Source organism: Orussus abietinus, unplaced genomic scaffold (assembly GCF_000612105.2).
Source record: "Orussus abietinus isolate OABI.00-Male unplaced genomic scaffold, Oabi_2.0 scaffold140, whole genome shotgun sequence".
Classification (NCBI taxonomy): domain Eukaryota; kingdom Metazoa; phylum Arthropoda; class Insecta; order Hymenoptera; family Orussidae; genus Orussus; species Orussus abietinus.
Window position 1 is genome coordinate 131405 of NW_019394301.1, and position 19020 is coordinate 150424.

At 39.4% G+C, this 19020-nt stretch overlaps 1 protein-coding gene across 2 annotated transcripts in view; it reads right to left on the minus strand.

Moving 5' to 3' along the window:
- Positions 1-19020, minus strand: part of LOC105702924 — a 98302-nt gene that overhangs the window by 24755 nt on the left and 54527 nt on the right. For both annotated transcript variants that reach the window (XM_023435063.1, XM_012430885.2), the window contains exons 2-4: positions 13444-13708; positions 11009-11538; positions 8706-9097 (exon numbers count right to left, since the gene is read on the minus strand). In XM_023435063.1, the coding sequence (XP_023290831.1) occupies positions 8706-9097; positions 11009-11538; positions 13444-13689 (1168 nt within the window). In that variant the 5' untranslated portion in view covers positions 13690-13708. The remainder of the gene's footprint in view (positions 1-8705; positions 9098-11008; positions 11539-13443; positions 13709-19020) is intronic.

Below are 19020 nucleotides of genomic sequence, written 5' to 3' on the forward strand. Positions count from 1 at the left end.
ATCCGGCAAGATCGAACCGAGGTCGATTACTTGGCGTGGAGAAACTCGGAGATTTCTCACAAGGCTGTTAACCCCTTCGAAATCTATTTCGTCGAGTTGAAGAAAAGCTTTTATTTCTGAAATTTGAAAACGTGCGATGATTGCCTGAGAAAATCGAACCGATGAATCCACTGAGACCGAATATTTTAGGTCTGATTTGGAAACGCTGCAAAAGGAACCTTACAAAACACCGGAAAATGGTTTAGAATTCATCCTTTCTGTACAAAAGTTCAATGTTACTTCAAATGTTATGATTAGCATTGAGATGCGTTATTATCAAAATAGTTGTATAATGCATATCATTAATCAAGACGTTAAACAGTCGCCTAGTAAAAATCGATTTACAACAACGACCTGGCAGGTGCTCGAAGACTCGCTCTACGGAGTTTGCAGCTCTCTTCACGCCATTAAATGAATTACTGTCAATATTTAAAAGGGCCTGTACATGTTCATCAATCTATTCTATTCCTCCTGGCTTCGATTGACCGCAACGAGATTCTAAAATTTCCGCAAAAACAGATACTAAAAAAGGAACTCGTCAAAGACTATGAAATGGCCAAAACACGTGTTTTTTCAATGGAGAAGTTTAATTATGTAATAAATTTGTGATTAACACCATGACACGATATACCGTTCGGAAAATGTATAACGTCAATCTGGACATTATTCAATCGCTTAGTAAAAATCGATTTGTGTCAACGACCTGGCAGGTGCTCGAAGACTCGATTTCCGGAGCTCGCAAGCTCCTCTCACGCCTTTAAATAAGTTGCCAGGGACGCCCAACGGGGGCGAAACGACTATACCAGCTCCTCGAGCTATCCCGCACTTTCTCCTAATATAATCGAGATAATCGAGATTTTAATCGAGGTCCCGATCGATCCAACGAGATCGAGTTGATCGAGGCACGATGAATTAACGCCGAGGAGCTCGGCAATTTCCCGACAGGCCACGAGAAACTCCATCGACTTGGAGGAAATTATTCGAGCTGCTCCATCGAATGGGAATGCCTATTTCTCGAATTCGCAGATGTGCGAAAGTCCTTAATGAAAACCGATTTATCCGATCGCCGATGAATTTGCGAGGCCTGGGATTACGGGAAACTCCGAACACCCGAACAATTGATGGAGTTTTATTTAGTAATGTACTTGGACATAAAGTGAAGTGAAGTAAAGTGAAATCCTGTATAGAAAGAAATAGTATTCCACCAAACAAGATTCTAAGCAGCTAATGTTTTAAGAACCATTTTTATAAATTATGCAGCTTCCGAGGAACTTCACATCGTGGGTGTAGACGCGGATAAGCCGAAATACTAAAGACTCGTCGAGCTGCAAAATCCTGAAGGAATCGCATCGAGCTCCACGAAATTATTCGATCTACTATACAGGAGAAAAGCGCGAATTTCCCGAATCCTCAGATGTACGAAAATCTCTAAGAAAAATCCATTCCTTCGATCGAGTTCGGACTTTTATGGGATAAGAAATACTTCAGATTACTGAAAACTTTGAAGGATTCGAATTGCAACCCGACTTGTATATATATATATATTTTTTAATTATGTACTTATGCAGAAATATTTAAAATTGAAATAAATATTTGCCGTTACATTACTCTACGCAAATTTCGAGGATCCAGTTTCCAGTAGGTTCAACGGTAAAGCAACCGATCGCGTAATAAATTTAGCGGTAAATAAAGTTCGCATTGAAGGAATGGCGGGTTGCAAAGTGAACGAGAAATTGCATCGAGTCGAAGGAAATTATACGATGTGCTGTGGTGGAGGGGGCCGCCTATTTCTCGAATCCCCGGATGTATGAAAGTCCCTCTAGATTTCGATTAGATTGATCGACATTGCATTTGCAAGACTATGGAACTCTCTGAAGAACCAGGGAACCAATCGACTCTTTTACGTAAAATATTTCTATTACACCTGGGCACTTATTTTTAATAACACCCGCTCCAGGAAGAAACAGCGAAAAACCTTCATATATCGACATTATGAAACTCTTATTTCTAAAGTAATGATTATAAAAAAATGCACAGCATCCATGGTACAGACCTTATTATGCTACGTGTCCTGTTAAAGTAGTCAAAATGAACACCGCTCGAAAGTGTTTTAAAGCAATTCATTAAACGCGTTATAAACTCTGCGCTTGTCAGGAGTGTTGAATGCTAATGATGGCTATTCACGAGCAGCAATTGAAATTTCAGTCGTGAGGGTCATGGAGTAAACGTAAATAATTGTATGAAAGAAGGTAATGAACGAATTGCGGAGTCTCGGAGCGCCCCTTAGTTTGATCCATTGAGCTCGATTATAAGTATATTAAAGGAGGTTTGCCGAGAGTGTTGACGTGTCAGGTTAATGTATCGACAAGATGCAAAGTCTAGGAGGAATCGCGTCCATTTCTGGGGAATTTTACGAGGTGTTGTCGAGGTACGGCACTATTTCTCTGGTCTATCGACGCGTGAAAGGGCTTCCCTCGAAAAGCGATTCGTTCTATCGACTTTAGGTTTACGAGGCTCGATACTGCTGGAGCATCATGAAGAACCTACGATCGATCTGAGAAATTGGCACTCGTAAGCTAGGAAACTCGAGTGATAGTAAACTATCACCCGGGAAAATCGATACCTTGGTACCTGTAGGCGGAAAACGCATATCGATCGCAGCCACGGACTCCCGTAGCCTTCTTTAAACGGAGCAACAATGTGTGCCTTTCACATAAATTATTATGTTTGCAAATCGAAAGGAGTTGGTTGAATATTTCTATACGCGAGGTCACAATATACGCTTTTTCAATGAAATTAATTGACCCTGCTTATATTTTTCTCAACAGCAGTGGATATTAAATAAATGTTGAAAGGTATATTGGACTTGCGTGGTACGTCTTAATTTTCATTGTAGTTCCAGACCCTGTCACGAATTTTTTTACTAGGGATTTTATTTCCCTTTAAAGCATTATTGTATTGCTAACTAGTTTCGCGTTTGAAATGCTTCGGTTAATAAACTCGCTTATCTGAAATAAATTGGCCAATCTATCCGCTGTCTTTTAACGTGAGCAGAGGCGAGTTGAAAGACCGAGCACAAAGCCGAGGAGGAAAAATCGATTATTGATTAAGAAGCAGGAAGCATATAATCGAGCAGATCGCATTTGTCATTAATTATCAAATTACTTAGAAAACACGCTCCCATTATTTGCCTCTTAACAAAATTAATATCAATTTGGAACTGTCTGTAATTCTAGAGAAGCCAAAAATCCTCGATTTATTTTTGTTTAATTTATGAAAGATAGCTGCAAACCGTTTTTATAGTACTTATTATTGATAGACATAAAATTCCGTTAATAATTGTTTCCGTGATCTAAAACGTGTGCTTAAAAGAATGCAGCCAGGGTGAGTTGATGCGAATAAAAACAGGGCGTATTTTCCGAGCTTCCTGAGCGAGGGAAGCTTCTCTGGGAAAGTGAATTCGATCGATCTTAGGTTTACTAACACCGAGATTGTGGAGAAACCTCCAACAGATCCTATCGATCGAACCTTACTGAGGAACAAACACAGCCAAAGAACAGCCTCGAGCTTGCGAGCTTTGCCTGGAAGCTCCTGAACGGATCGAAGGACACGCAAGTGCTGTAAAGCCTGAAACGGTGCTTTTACCTCACCAGAAAAACAGAGCAAAAAATTAAGGATTTGCTTAATTTCCGTAACCAATAATAAATATTAATAAAAGGGTTCAGATAAAGTATCCGCCGTTTTTTAAAGAGGACTTTTCAAATCTAAAAGTAGACGCGTTAACAGAAACGACGACGCTATGCAACTGTATAAAAACCATAAAAGTTTAAAATGTTATTTTCATCCGAACTGGTACTACTTATGGCTGTTTCAGTAATACTTGACTAACTGTTTGATCGATAAAATTGAATGGCAAAATCGACTGGAAAACGATATTTAAAAATACTAATGGTGTCATCCCACGATTAGTTGACAATTAACATTGGCGAAATTAATGGATTTCGAAGGCGTAATAAATATCAAAAAGCGGAAAAATCGGCCTAATTTTTCTTACTACAGCGAGGATAATTTTATTGCAAGAATAGAACAGAATATGTTGAATTTTTGCGGTAAACGTTGAGTTTCTATGTACGCCGAGCAAAATGGAAACTCGGAGTAAACTGGTAAGCTGATTGAAATAATTTATTGAGAGACAGGCAAACATTTTCTTACGAGAGTACTGTTTATTTTCGTAAAACCAGGTTTGTTTTCTGGAAATGGATGAATTTAATTAAACTCCGTTTAAAGTCAACGCGACGTCGGTATGGTCTAAACAAATTCTGAATTCTGACTGCGTCGTCGCTTCCTTACAGTTTCGAGCTAACCTTTATACTTAGGTTAATTACATTTTTTGTACCAAATTTTCCACGCTGCAGTTTTGTTTCTTATTGAAGTTGCTAACAATTTCTAGAGGACCGGGGAAATGCCTTCTGAAAACTCATAAATGGAGTGAAGAACACGCGAATGTTGGTACTTGTGGAATAATTGACCCCAGTAAAATAATGCATTTGGCTTGAGTTATGTTCTCGGAATAAGATGCATTAAACCAGTAGTGACCATTAAGAGAAATAGGATGTTCTGTTGTTTATTGGCACTTAAAGTGGTACCTAGCGTTTCCAATTCGACCACTCAGGAATCCGGTCGTTGTGCTCCTATATCTGGAAAGAGCTCACAATGGGAATTGCTCGAAGGTTCCTAAATGGAACGAAACGCACCGCATGGTTACAAAGCAGAACCGACTGCTCTTCGAAAACTTGGCCATAATTAGCTCTTATCACTCCAAGAATATTAGAGTATCAGAAGTTGGCAGCATTACTGCCGGTTGGAGTGATAAGGATTAAATCTGCCACAGTCGGTCCTTCCCAATACAATTGAAATTTATTATGAAAGAATCATTCAGTACAATGTCTGCCACCAAAGTAGGCAAACTCACTTGTGCCGTGGAATTTATTGATCCCGCGTTAATCGTTTCCTATTCTCTTAGTACGGCGTTAATTTGCTAATTATAAATTAACAGAACGCAGAGCTCGCCAGTTGTGTGCAATGAACCATGGATTTCATCGATTCATGCACGAATAAATACAACGCGAATTTTAAAGGATTTAGATTTAATTCGAATTTTATTCTTTTCTATTCTATTTTAAGAAATTAATTGGCGAGAGCTGAAGCTCTTTTATGAAAATTAATATTGGACATTTTGGGGAATTGGTATTCAACATTCATTGAACATTCGTTTTCTTTTCTATGTACCTACATTCCGAACATTTTGTCTCAGCTTGGATATACTGGAATGTGAAAAATGGAGTACAGCTAGGTCGTATGGGATTAGCATATTGCAATACTTGCATGTTATTACATTTTTTTTTAGTCATTCAACGAGTTACGTTGATGTAATATGAATGTAATGTGATCTCCCAAGGTATGCATTATTAAAAAGATTACACCCTATGTACTTGCATTTAAACTTTAAAGTGTCCCAGTAAAGTTTCAGGATTATACGTGCAAGGTAATTACAATTTGTCATTCTAGACCAGCTTTTAGGAAAAGACAAATCCTTTTATTAATGTATTTTATTTCTATTACTATAATCGTCCAGATCGTAGTACTTTAATTATTCGATATGCATTTAGATAACTGTGCTTGGCATTCGATTTATTCAGATACCAGAAAACTACCAGTAATTCCAAATTTAATTAAAAATAGTCACGTATCTCCAAAACGAGAAAAAAACTAGCAATTTTCTGGGAATCATTTTACCTCAACTTTTACATCGTAAAAGCCATCATTACCCTGCACAACAGATGGCAAAGTAAATTAAAAATAATTATTTCAGGTAAAACACAAAACTTGAGCACCACTTTGACTAAAACAACACATCTTGTTTAGTTAATATTATGTGTGATAATACCAATTTTAATTTCCTGTGCATTTCTCCGTCAACTTTTTGTTGGTTAACCCTTTGCGGACGAGACTTTTCCATTATAAAGGCTTTCGGGCGACTGAGAGTCGCCTCTCGTCCGCAAAGGGTTAATATTATTAAAAGTAATGACCTTCGATGCTTTAATACGGAAATTAATCCAGGCAAGTTCAATGTCACAGGATTTTCCGAGGTTGGTGTAGGTCGCCAATTTGTCGTGCAGCATTTCGAAATCAGAGATGGACAGCGTTATAAGCTTTGGAAACGAGCGTAATCTGCAAGTGACCTTACCGATCTCTGTACAGAGCACGTTGAAAGCGCAATGCGAGAACCACATTTGCAGAGTTCGGCTTACGGAAAGCCACAGAGTGAAGCCGATTAAATATTCCTCGAGGCGCAAACCTTGTGAAATCGCAATTCAGTTTTCGCGGCTTTTCAATGCGGGATAATATTTTCCCGCTTTTATCTCAATATATATACCCTCGAAACGCAGCGAATTGCTTCGCTACATGGCCTACTTTATTTCCGTTTGCAGGAGATTGTTCAACTGTTCAAAGGCCGGAGGGCGAGGCCAATTAAAAATTTCGCGTGTTCGTAGGAATGATTAAAAGCGCACTTCGATTTAGAGACGTCAACAGTAACTTTACGAATATTGAGATTTTACCATTAAAATTTTGATTTCATTTCAAAATGAGACAATCTCTCCGAATACTGCAAATTCCGCTTGGAATTAATTTTAACTCAATTTATATTCAATTTGGCGTCTCTGGTTTAATGAAGGTAAAATTCCAATATCAAACAGAATTTTCCAAGCTGGGATTTAATATATTGCATGTATTCTGAATATAACTTTAAAAAGTGGCAAAGTCCTCGCTTCGTTAGAATATTTTATTCTAATTTTTATAATACAAATTTAACTTTTAAGTATCAGAGTGTTAAGCCAAGCAACAATTAGATGCAGCATTTATGCATATTAAATTGCACTTCATCGGTTAAAGTAGCACTTTTTGCAACTTCTTCTTCTTTGTGTGTCGTTTCTCTATTTAATGTTATAATGTTATGAATCTTTTGGGTAAAAATTTTCTTGTTTCCGCAGTACCGTTGAAACGTGGAAAATGATATAACCTCCGACATCGGTCGCAATCAGAAGATGATCTCTATATCGACGACATAGCGAAAACCGTAAAACGAAAATCTCGTTTCCCATGTCTCTGAGTGAACTCTGAAAGAGGTCAGAGATGTCAAAATAGATTATCTATATACTGCTATACGCGCTGCAACGAGAGCACTATTTCAATGTGTTCACATAAAATGAAGCAGAACAGTGAAATAGACTTTTCATTCGTATGATTACATCAAATTGGAATTTTTAAGGTGTGATTCAGACTTACCCTAATGACAAAATTATACTTTTTTGGTCTTGATACAATACCCGATTTATTACGCAATTACCCCTGATATTCATAATTAAAAAAACAGAGTGAACGAAACCTCAGGATAGTCCTATTCAAGTCCCATTTCTTTTTTTGTATAAAGACCCGTTATACTTCCTGCGACAGTGATAAACCATTTTTACAATAAGCATAAAAAAGGAGCGTACTTAAAATCATTGCAGGGGTATTTAGGTATAACAAACGACTCTTAATGGAGTATTACTAGATTTGTTTAATTCCTCTTTAATCATGCCATAATGGGAAATGTTCCTCTAAATAAACTATTACCGAACAGCTTTCACTACGAAGAATTTATTCAGTTTAATAAGGTTTGAGATTTCGATCCCGAGTCAGACATGTTCAAAGGCCTATGTAGACACATATGTACGTACATACATACGTATTAGGCTTACTTGCGCATAGAAGACATAAAGTTCAAGTGTCAAATGCACATTTCCGCAATTCGAGTGGCTGGCTCCAAGCGCCATCGATATATCTCGACATCGTATCCTTCGCCTGAAGTGAGAGAAGTATCTCCTATCCCTCGGGAATATAGCTTCCGATCGGAGTAACGAGTCCCAGATACATGAGCCATGTCCCGATAAGATGTAAAAAAAAACGAGTACTCCCAAGAACGTAAAAGAATCAAGGGTTAATCCTCCATAACCCGATTCCTTTTATCAAACCAAAAAACAGTGACATAGGATGAAATTAACAAATATTAAACTTCCGATATCCCTGAAGTCCCGAAGCCCTTGATTCCAAAAAGTAATGCGATAATAAAGCGCTACGTTAAGTTTTACCGGAAAAATCAAATAAGACAAGAAGTATCGGTATACTGGCATGTGACTTCAAAGTCACGTGGCGTTACAAAGGCTTAACACGACTGTAGTCCACGTAATTTGATGAACATCTACCTCCTGCGGTACACTTTTTTTTATATTATACCACCGATTAATGCAATACTTTATGATTCATTCGTTCGTTAGATTAATTGCCAAGAACCAAAGTAAGATCGATTTCAAGTAGCGCTGGTTTCATGAACTTCATTTTACAGTGTACCAAAAACAAGTAGTTTTATCAGAGGCTGGAACCAGCAGTTATTAATAAAATTCATTCAGAAAAGTACCTTCGAAATAATTTAAAATCATGGATGATAATTCCTTTAAAAAGTTTAATTGCAGTAATTCATTACGATTCATTTAATAATTCGTTGAAAGGAGCAGTTTCGTAGTAATTTAAAATGCGGATAAAAAAGGAAAAAATAGAAGACTTACTTTGATCCGCAGAGGCTCTTCTAGTCTCCTGAAAAGTGAGATTCCCTCTAGGACCCCTTCTGTCTTGACTGCCTCCCAAACTGCCACGTGGACTTCTGTCTATGTCAAGTCCAATGCTACCCCGAGGACTCCTATTAGGCTCTTCCCCGATGGAGCCTCTCGAGCTTCGATCCATTTCCGGGTGGCCTATACTCCCCCTAGGCGATCGATTGATTTCGTGAGGAACGATCGACCCACGAGGGCTTCGATTGCCCTCCGGACAGATCGAGCCTCTCGGCGATCGATTCGGATCGGGCACGATCGATCCCCTCGGTGATCGATTGGGGTCCGGCACGATCGAGCCTCTGGGGCTTTGATTCAAGCACTCCGAGACTATCGACCCTCTTGGACTTCTGTGAATGACGAGAAAATACAAACTTCAATTATTGTACATCTTTCACTATTTAAATACATGATTAAGTCGTTGAAGTAAAATAGTGGACAATATTTTGGCGCTGCCCGAGTCGAAATTTTTACCCTAATTAGGACCTCCAATTGTTGTTCTTAAATGTATTTTAACACGATATACTTTCATAAATTAAAGGTCCTACTTTAGAAGTGGCAGTTATTTCCATTTCTTCTACTTCTGGGCCTAAAGTAGAACTTAATTCGAATAAAGTAGGAAGCAAAAGGTTGGAAGATAGGCTAAAATTTCGGCTACGGTAATCTAAGCAAAGTTATTAAATCGCTGTTTCCAGGAAGAATTATCGATAAATCCATTTGTTATGCGAATGGATAGGGCCCAAAACGTGTTACGTTGAATCTTATTTCAATTAATTTTACGATAACTTGAGTGAAAAAGAGTCAAAGCGTGTCACATTCCTCATTTCAATTAACTTCGTGTTAATTCAATCCTGAGTTCATTTCTTGAAGAGATAGTTTGATTTTGTTAAGAGCTGTTTAATAAGGTGAAGGCATGAATGTTGCAAAAGCATCTAATGAGGGGTACTACCTGTCCATCTCCAGAGGTGTAATACTGCCCCCTGGAGGACCTTGATTCCTGGATACGACCGGGCAGATGGACCCTCTCGGGCTTCGATCGAACTCGATATTGGCTACGCTTCCTCGCCGACTGCGATTTGTGGAATCCAGGGCCCTAGTTCATTGCAAACAATTACTTTCGTATAGCATTGCTATCAAAATAGAACATAACGATCGGATAATCCGCGTTACTGCGCGCAATCAGACAGCGCGCGTCAACGATATAGTGATTTCAAAGCATCGCTGATTATTTAAACGTTCGTCAACATTTGCCTTCTATCCGAATCAGGCTCCGTATCAATTTTGTCATTCATCCGCATGAAGTGGATGCAAACACGCGAGGCGAAAACATTTTGAAGTCACTCATAAAGGCGGAAATCGAGGTCCTGCCGATACATTTTCCATACGATCATTTTTTCCGAGTCTACGGAAACGAAGCAACGAAGCATGCAATAATTTCCGATAACATCGTTTACGACTTCGGTCCTGAATAATTAACGATTCCGGCGGAAATTCAGGATTCTCCATATCAATTTTGTCATCCATTTCGCATAAAACGGATACAAACACGCGAGACGGAAACATTCCGAAGCCACTCATAAAGGCGTAAATCGAGGCCCTGCCGACACATTTTCCGTGCGATCATTTTTCCGGAGTCTACGGAAAAGAAGCAACGAGGCATGCAATAATTTCCGATAACGACGTTTACGACTTCGACTCTGAATAATTAAGGTGATATGAAAGCGTGATGCATACATACCGAAAAGTCAAAATATTTATCAAACTTTTCTCTAAACTGGATGCACCACATTATCTAAAACTTTAACACGTCATTATGGAGGCTCCGAGAAAGAACGCGCTGCTCGTAAAATTTCTATTTTTTGAAAAAAAAACCTTTTATGGTTCTTGTCCGAGATAAGTACATTTTTTCGAAAAAAGAAATTTCACGAGCAGCGCGTTATTCCGTAGGGCCTCCATAATCATGTGTTAAAGTTTCAGATAATTCGATGTAACCAAGTTTCGAGAAAACTTCGATAAATATTTGTACTTTTTGTTACGTATGTATCAGACTTTCATATCACCTTAACGATTCAGCTTAAATCCAGAAGGCCGAGGGCCAGAATTTCGGCACGGGGTCTGAAACCAGCGGACTGGAAACCTTCCGATATCAATTTCCCTTACAATTCCCAGGACCCTTTTCAAGAATGTCCTCCAGGCTACCGGATTCTCATAACTTGGCGCGTGCGGGAGAAGTTTAATCGAATACGTTTGATAGCGAGTACCTGTCGATGTCCAGCGGGGTGACGCTGCCCCTTTGGATTCTGGACACATCCGGACAGACGGACCCTCTGGGACTGCGATCAAACTCGATGTTGGCGACGCTTCCACGTGGACTGCGACTGGAGGTGTCGGGTACCAAGGAGTGTCTGGGGCTCCTGCTGACTCCATTTTCGGGCATCAGCGAGCTTCTGGATCCGGTGAGAGGGACCAAGCTGTTCCTGGGACTGCGGTTGTACCCGACGTCCGGGACCAGGGAGTTCCTGGGACTCAGAGCCGAGTCCGGCACCAGCGAGTGCCTGGGACTCCTGCAGGAGTCAGGCACCAGACTGTTCCTCGGAGATCGACCAGGATCCGGCACCAGACTGTTCCTGGGACTTCTTCCGGGATCGATGACCAAAGAACCTCTGGGACTTCTGCAGTAGTCGTCGGGAACCAGGGAATTTCGGGGACTACAACCCATCACCTCCGGGACCAGGTTGACTCGGGATGACATGCACTGCTCCGGGTCCGGCAGCATCCTCTGAATGACGGCCTAACGAAGAAAAGAAGTTGTTGTTATCGTTGTCATCTTTTTGGTTCCAGAGTCTTCTTATTGTTAGTCGACTCTCTTTAGGCCAGTTATTTTGTTTAATGTATGTCCGTTTATTTTTGTCCATCCTATGCGGTGTTTCCTGGTGGTCACTCATTCAAGTGCTGCCCACGTTTAACGTTGGTGATATAACGAGAACCAATTATTTTTTTTTTTGCTCGTTCATTATAAGCTTCGAGTCCGCGTAGCACGTTTAACACTAAACCTACCGACCATTTATACCCCATTACAAATACCATTTAAACCGGTCAATTTGACCCGTCGGTGGTAGGTTTAGTGTTTTAACATCTTCAATAGACAAAAGATTAAGTCTAACATTTTTTGAAATACAGTAGCCATAGAAAAATTCGAAGCAGAAGCGTCCCTTCTTGAAAATATGTCGTTTTGGGCCCGGACATAAAAGAGAGAATTTCCCGAAGGGATGGGAAAATTTTTCAAAAGGCTAAAAGAATATCAGATCTTTTTAAAGAAAACTCCCTTCTGCGCCAGGACGAAGTACATTTGCATTCCATATGATCCGTCCACGCAGGACTCGGCTTCGACTCGAAAGAAATATCATTTTATACAGTGCAATATAAAAATAATTCCCGACTTCGATATGATGCGTACGTGCGTTATTGTTAAAGAACATATCCAATGTAACTCTGCCATTTAACGGAAGCTCTGTAATTATGTGAAAAGGACTGGGAAAAATGTAACGGGGAAAGGCAAGGGAGGCGAGAAGGTGCTTCCAAATGTTGGCCTCGATCAGCTCGGATGCTGAGGCTCCTCCTTTCGAGACCTCGCCATTTGGAGGAGGAGCACAAATTGGAAACTTCGTCCTCGCCGAAGGTACTTTGCGACCGTGCCGGAGATGTCCAATGGGAGCAAAAATTAATCGGGATTCTCCAGACTCCGCTGGCACGGAGCTTAATTTGCGAGAGCGTCGTCGCTGCACGGTAGCTCCTCGGTGATCGCGCACCCGTCCCAGAGATATGACCGGAGGGGATGGAAAATGTATTGTTGACCGAGGAAATAAATTCTCCGGGAAATATTACTGCATCGGGCTAGAGGAAGGCTCCGAGATTGCAATAATTAAATCCTGCTTGCGAGGGCATTTTTCCTCGAGGCGGCTTTTGAATTCTCGCGACGCCTCCGCGCGGTATTTACTCCTTCAAACTAAGCCCAGCTCTTATCAACAGGAAACGTTAATTTGTTATACGAAATAAATAACTCGAAGGGAATTCTGATAATCCATATAAGAGAACAGTACGTCTAACTCTGACGCCCTGCAAAGGAAAATAGAAGACTTAAAACAATTCCGACGCCTTATTCTAGTGGAATGAAACAACAGATACGATCATCACCGTTTCCGAGATCGGAGGTACATAATTCTCAGGAAATTTCCCTGGGCCCTAGAAAAGCTCGAAAATTGCAATAATAACTTCCTGCTTGCGAGAACATTTTTCTTAAAGTGACCTGCAAGTGTCGCGACGTCTCCAGGCAATATTCAATCGTCATTAATTGAGAACGTGAATCAACTTTTAGAAATAAATAAGTCGAAGCAAATTCCCCAAGACCAGGATGGGAAAACGGTGTTTCCAGCTTACAAACGTGCATGAACGATACAAAATTACGGTAGAAGGGGATAAACTGTGATTTAAACATCCCGTTCTGGTGGGATCGGGATCCATTATCACCGTTTCCAGGATTTTCCAGAATTTGGTTTCCAGGGGTCCAAGCTCTCCAGAAATTTCCGCCACGCTGGCAGGAAACTCGACGTTTTTTACCGTCCTTAATTACGGCCACTTCAAAATCGAACCTCGTCGACGTGACGAGGTTCGATCATGATTTATGGGGGGAACCAACCTCCTCCGGAGAGTCGTTCTCGGAGTTGAGCTCGATGTTGGGCACGCCGCCCCCGCGCGGCGATCTCTGTCGCTCCATACTGACATTTGGTGAGCTTTGGGTCAACGGAATCGACTTTTCCGGGGCAATCGAGGCGCGTCGATCTCGGATGCTCGATGTCGACGTCGTCCCCGTCGAGCTGGCGGTGGAGCTCGCGACGCTCCGCGACGGACGCCTCCGCCGCGACGATGATCTTCGGTACATCATTTACGGCATCTTCTTTTACCTGAAACCGAAACAATCATTTGACGTCTTGAATTGCAATCGAATCTCAAATTTCAACCAAAAATGCTAACGCATTGAAATATTAAGATTAATGATTTATCATTCTTAACGAGCGTGCTTCTTTAGCGGACACGGGCACATAGTGTCAAACATTACCTGAATCTTTTTTCTTACGAAAAGCAAGTAATAGCTAAATTGTAACAAATATTAAACCTTTTGAGTAACTACCGGGAAATAAAGGGAGGAAATTGAGAGATTGATTAATCAAAAGTATGGATTGGAAAATGCAGGGTACAGCTGGGTTTGTGAAACCACGGGTCTGTGGTTAACGGTTAAAGCAAACATTTATTAAATAAATTAATATGTATAATAGGAATTTTTAAAATTAATACAATAGCGTTATTTAATTGATGAGGTTGGTGGGTGAAGCACGCAATCCTTTTCATTCGTCCAATATGCTTTTCCTACTTATATGTAATCGTGATAGTGACGCGTTTGATAGTCTAATTATTAACCACGTTACATTTTCGAGAATTCATTAAAGAATACTTCCTTTCCCACTGGTAGAATTTATGTATCACTATGAGACATCTTAATACTTTTTCATGAAGTATCAACAAAAGCTCTTCTGGCTTGCACTGTTCAGATATTTCTTGCACGAATGTAATAAAAGAGGAAACACACGGGGAAACGTGTCAGGTATTGAAGACACAATGCTTAGAAGTGCGCCTTGACAAATAATTCCTTGTGGGAATAATGGTCGTCCGTCTTACTTGACTGGGGAGACCCATATTTCGTCGGGAAGCATCGAATCATTTATTTCAGTGGTGGGTGAAAGCTAGGAAATAAAATACACGTAAGAGAAAGAGGGCAGAATGTAAAAAGAGCACCGGCAAGAGTAATGGGGAAATGTACGATGGCAGAGTGCCGGCCATTTCTATCAATTTCTGGAACTAAAATGAGCGATGCGAAGGATCCCACCGAAATTTATTAAATCATGGAAATTGCGAAAAGTTATTTCTACACGAGGAACTCACACCGATCGATCGATGATAACAAGATAATCGACAGCCAAGTTGAAATACCGGTCCTTTAAGAAAAATGTAAAAATACGATAAAACGCAACGCCTGTTTATTGAAAAATTACTTCTTACGCGATAAAAGTTGGAAATACGCGATAAAAATGTAAATAAAACAAATTCAATTAAATGTGTTTAAATCTAAATTTCAAATAAATGCATTAAAATATAAATAATTCGGGCGTCGGCTGGACTATTATTTTAATTGAACGATACCTAAGGGAAGAACGATTTGAGTTAAACACGAATCAATTTGCAAGCTCAAGATTAAATATTTCCAGATGCGTCATTGATTTTACGGCCCATGTAAAAATTGGAATATGGGTGTGGATAAGGCAAAGAAAAATAGATGAAAAAGGCGTCCACGTGGAAAGCGGGTATAGGTAAGTAGAAAAAAAGTATTGACGTCACCAGGCGCATATATTTTGCATTCCGCGACCCACGTAAGCGTAATTCGCCACGTCGGGGTGGCAATTTCGATTGATTGATCAAAATTGATCCCTACCATCCCGCGGAGATAAAATTAGGGATCATTTCGCCCCATCTCGTTAGCTGCTGTAAATCGCTTTCAAGGGGCTCGAGGTAATTTTCCGATACCCCTTGAATAATGTGACGAATAATATTTCAGAGGCAAGCTAAGCAAACATAACACCCAATTGATATCATGATCCACATATTAATAAAAAATAATATTTAGTTAAGCTCGATAATGACTAGACTTGAAACAAAGTCGTGTATTTGAACTGGAGAAGCAATAACGAAAAGTATCCAGAGAACTTTTGCCGCTCCATCTTGCCAGAATTGATCTCGAGAATGTGGAGCCTTCAACAAACTCGAAAGTTTGCCGAAAGCAAAAGGATCGATAGGCAATCGGGCGAGTACAAGGATCGAGTAGGACCGAGCATGGGACATCTTTTATGCATGAACTCCGGGATCGATCAGTGTTTTGCCATCGAAAATACGAGCGTCATCGCAAACACTCCTAGAAACGGCACATTTACCATTCCATAACCATTATGACGGTTTCTCTGTCCGAGAGTAATATCGGGAATTTTCAATTAACGATCCACATCGAAGTGATGATCCATTCGTGTTCGTCGTTGCGGCTCATAGCCACTTCACTTGTCGGTCGAACAAGTTAACGGATGAAACGACAACCAGTAAACGTTTCGCTCTATGTTACGGCGTTTTCGTCGAACGAAAATCGAAACAGGAGTTATTTCATCGATTAACTACAGTTTTTAATTATCTACAAAGAAGTGATCGTTAGAAGGATATCTCTTAGATAGAAAGAATACCTTCACGTATATGTAATTAATGCATGCTTTAAAAGTTTGTATTTAATGATTGTATTTAGTAGTTCATCGTTGATATCAATTTTGGAATTTTTGCTAACTCTAAGGATTAGATTAGTGAGGAGTTTACGCGGGTCAAGTACCGACTGTATTTCAGATTGCATTTTTAACAGATGTTTCGATGTCTAATTTTATGAAGACTGAAAACAATTTTACTTTTATGTGCAGATCCCAAGAGAGCTTTTGAGGATTGTTCCATTGAAATGAAATAAGACAACTTATTTTAATCTTTGGTAATCACGAGATAATTCGTTCGGATCTGTCATCTTGGTCTTTGATCGTTTCACTTGTCAGACAGACAAGTTAACGAAGGAAAACGTCAATCAGTGAATGTTTCATCGTCGATATTGAATCGATCGTTACTTTGAAATCGAAAATGAGCCATTTCGTCTCGACACTTGATATTCCCGTTGAACGCCATTTACAGAATTAATATGCTTGGTATGACATTTGGCAAGCAAAGCAACTCGATCTGCGAATAAACATTTCGCTTGCGTACAGCGGAATTCAATCGCGAGGGAGAATTAATTGTTTTACAACCCGTGTACAAAATGTTTGACAAAAGAATCCATCGGAATATGATTTCAAAAAATAATATTTCAGTTTAACTAACATTTAAAAAAGTATATTCAGTGTCCAAAACTTCTATTCTAACGTGTCTTAAAATTCAATATATTTTGAATTAAACACAAGTTGGTATGTAATGGCATTAGAAAACTTGTTACCTTCCGTTTCCCGAATTCGAATATTTAAAAATGTAGAATTTGACAATTCACCCTATAACGATAATTTTCTTGTACTACATGCAATGTATTTATCTATATGTTTAGTAACAATTAATAGAGATGTTCAGCGTGTTCAGAGCTTACAAATAATTGAGTCCCTGAAGGGAGTAAATGTCAGTTAATGATCGAATTGAATTACCCTCGCAGGTGAGATCGTCTGTCAGACTGGAAGATATGCCTCTATCACTGTTTAAAGTTGAAACTTCGGATCTCTAAACGTATTTTTCACTGTCTGGAAATTATACTTAATTACGCTAATCTGATTAACAAGGATTAATGTGTCGAATTTTTATCAATGAATTCCTTGATTTCTAGAAAAACTTGGCCAAATTTTCTTCCAACTCAGACGCCGTTTAAATACACATTTCATGTATATCGAATCGCTATTTACGGTGTTAGCTTTCCACGATAGTGTTATAAGCTCCGTAATCGTTTCGCAATTTAATTCAAGGTAAAATCCATCCAAGCTATCATCACCATTCATCACCTATGATTGCACAATTAGCGGCCAACGTTGTAGCTAAAAATGTAATCGTACAGCGTCGTTATATTACGCCTCGTTCATCATTCCTTGTTACCCAAGAAACTTCAGAAAGTTACTTCGTCCAGACTGAAGCGTCTTAACCATTTCTATGAGCGCATATACTTGGAAATTGATGCACATGACAGGTTCCGGAGGAATAAGTTCCCGACTTGACTTCGGGAAACTTTCGATGATTTCCAGCCAAAACTGAGGAAGATTCCTCGAGCATGACATCGACTAACGAGCAGCACAATCGCCCAAAAAGACATCTAAAAATGTACATCTATAAAGACGATTATTAACGATGAAAACAATAAATGGATCTTCATCACCCTCTTAAAACTTGCATTACGTGAAAGTAATTATCGCGCGATAGGTAAACACGTGTTCGTACTTTTACAACATTAACGTTTCAATTGAAGGCGACGCTTTTTTTATGAAAAAAAAAATATTATCTCATGTGATAAAAAATACCAATGTTCACTTTACAATTTATCGGAAGTTTTTCGAAGTCGTTCAATCGGAAGAGCTTCCGCAAATTTATACTGTAAATGTGAGTTCCTTGTATTTTGTACCTCGTACTTCGTGAAAAATACGTTTCTAGCTGGAAAAATTGGTCGACGATGCTTCCGGGCTCGTTTATATACGGCAGAGGTGAGAGTTCCTACCCCTGCGTGGACCGACTGATTTAATTAAAGTTCGAAATGTTATCTCTGCAAGTCCTGGCTGATATAACACAGTACTCTTCCATTTGGACGAGCGATCGCATTGACCAACGACCCGTTCGTCACCCAAGCGGAACCGTATCCGTGAATAACAGTCACCGAAGCTCGACTAAATTTCAAAAATTCCATAAAAACTCCCACTTGAAACCATGTCCACTCCACGCCTGCGGATAACATTCCCAGAATTTTGAGCTCGATATCGTTTCTCGCGATAAAAGTACGTCCTAAGTAACCTAAGTGTGACAAATAGACTATTCTAATTCCCTTATTCTAATGATTATGTTTCCATTTACATGAATTGACAAAATTGCCCATGTAAATTTACATACTGAATCATCGGTTATTTTAATGCCACAATAAATTACAGTTAAGTTCTATTGTCTCTGTGAGATCACATTCACCTAAGTTAAAGGGAATTATAATATATTATTTCATTTAACTCGGGTGAAAGTGCATTAATAAGGTAAATATACAATGTCATCTACGTGTATTTATCCACTTTCAAATTTGTCATTTTTCTATTTCATGTAGTTCTATGTGAAACTTATGAGGTGTGTAAAAATGTACGTAAAATGCTAAAAAAGGCCATTTCATAAAGACTGAGGTATATATTGAAATGATCTTAATATTAAATAACTGTATTGTCTGCAATAGAGAGGTACAATGAGTCCGATATTAAAATTAGAATTTAATGAAAATATTTCGTTTATGAAGTAATACCTTTCCCGGTACTTTTCAAGGTTGTTTTACTTAGGTTGCATAAGCATCAAAGCCGTTTTTCCTTTGGCCAATTGAACGGTGCCAATTAAAATGTTTCTGTGTCATAGTTCTTATACCGTGCAGAAG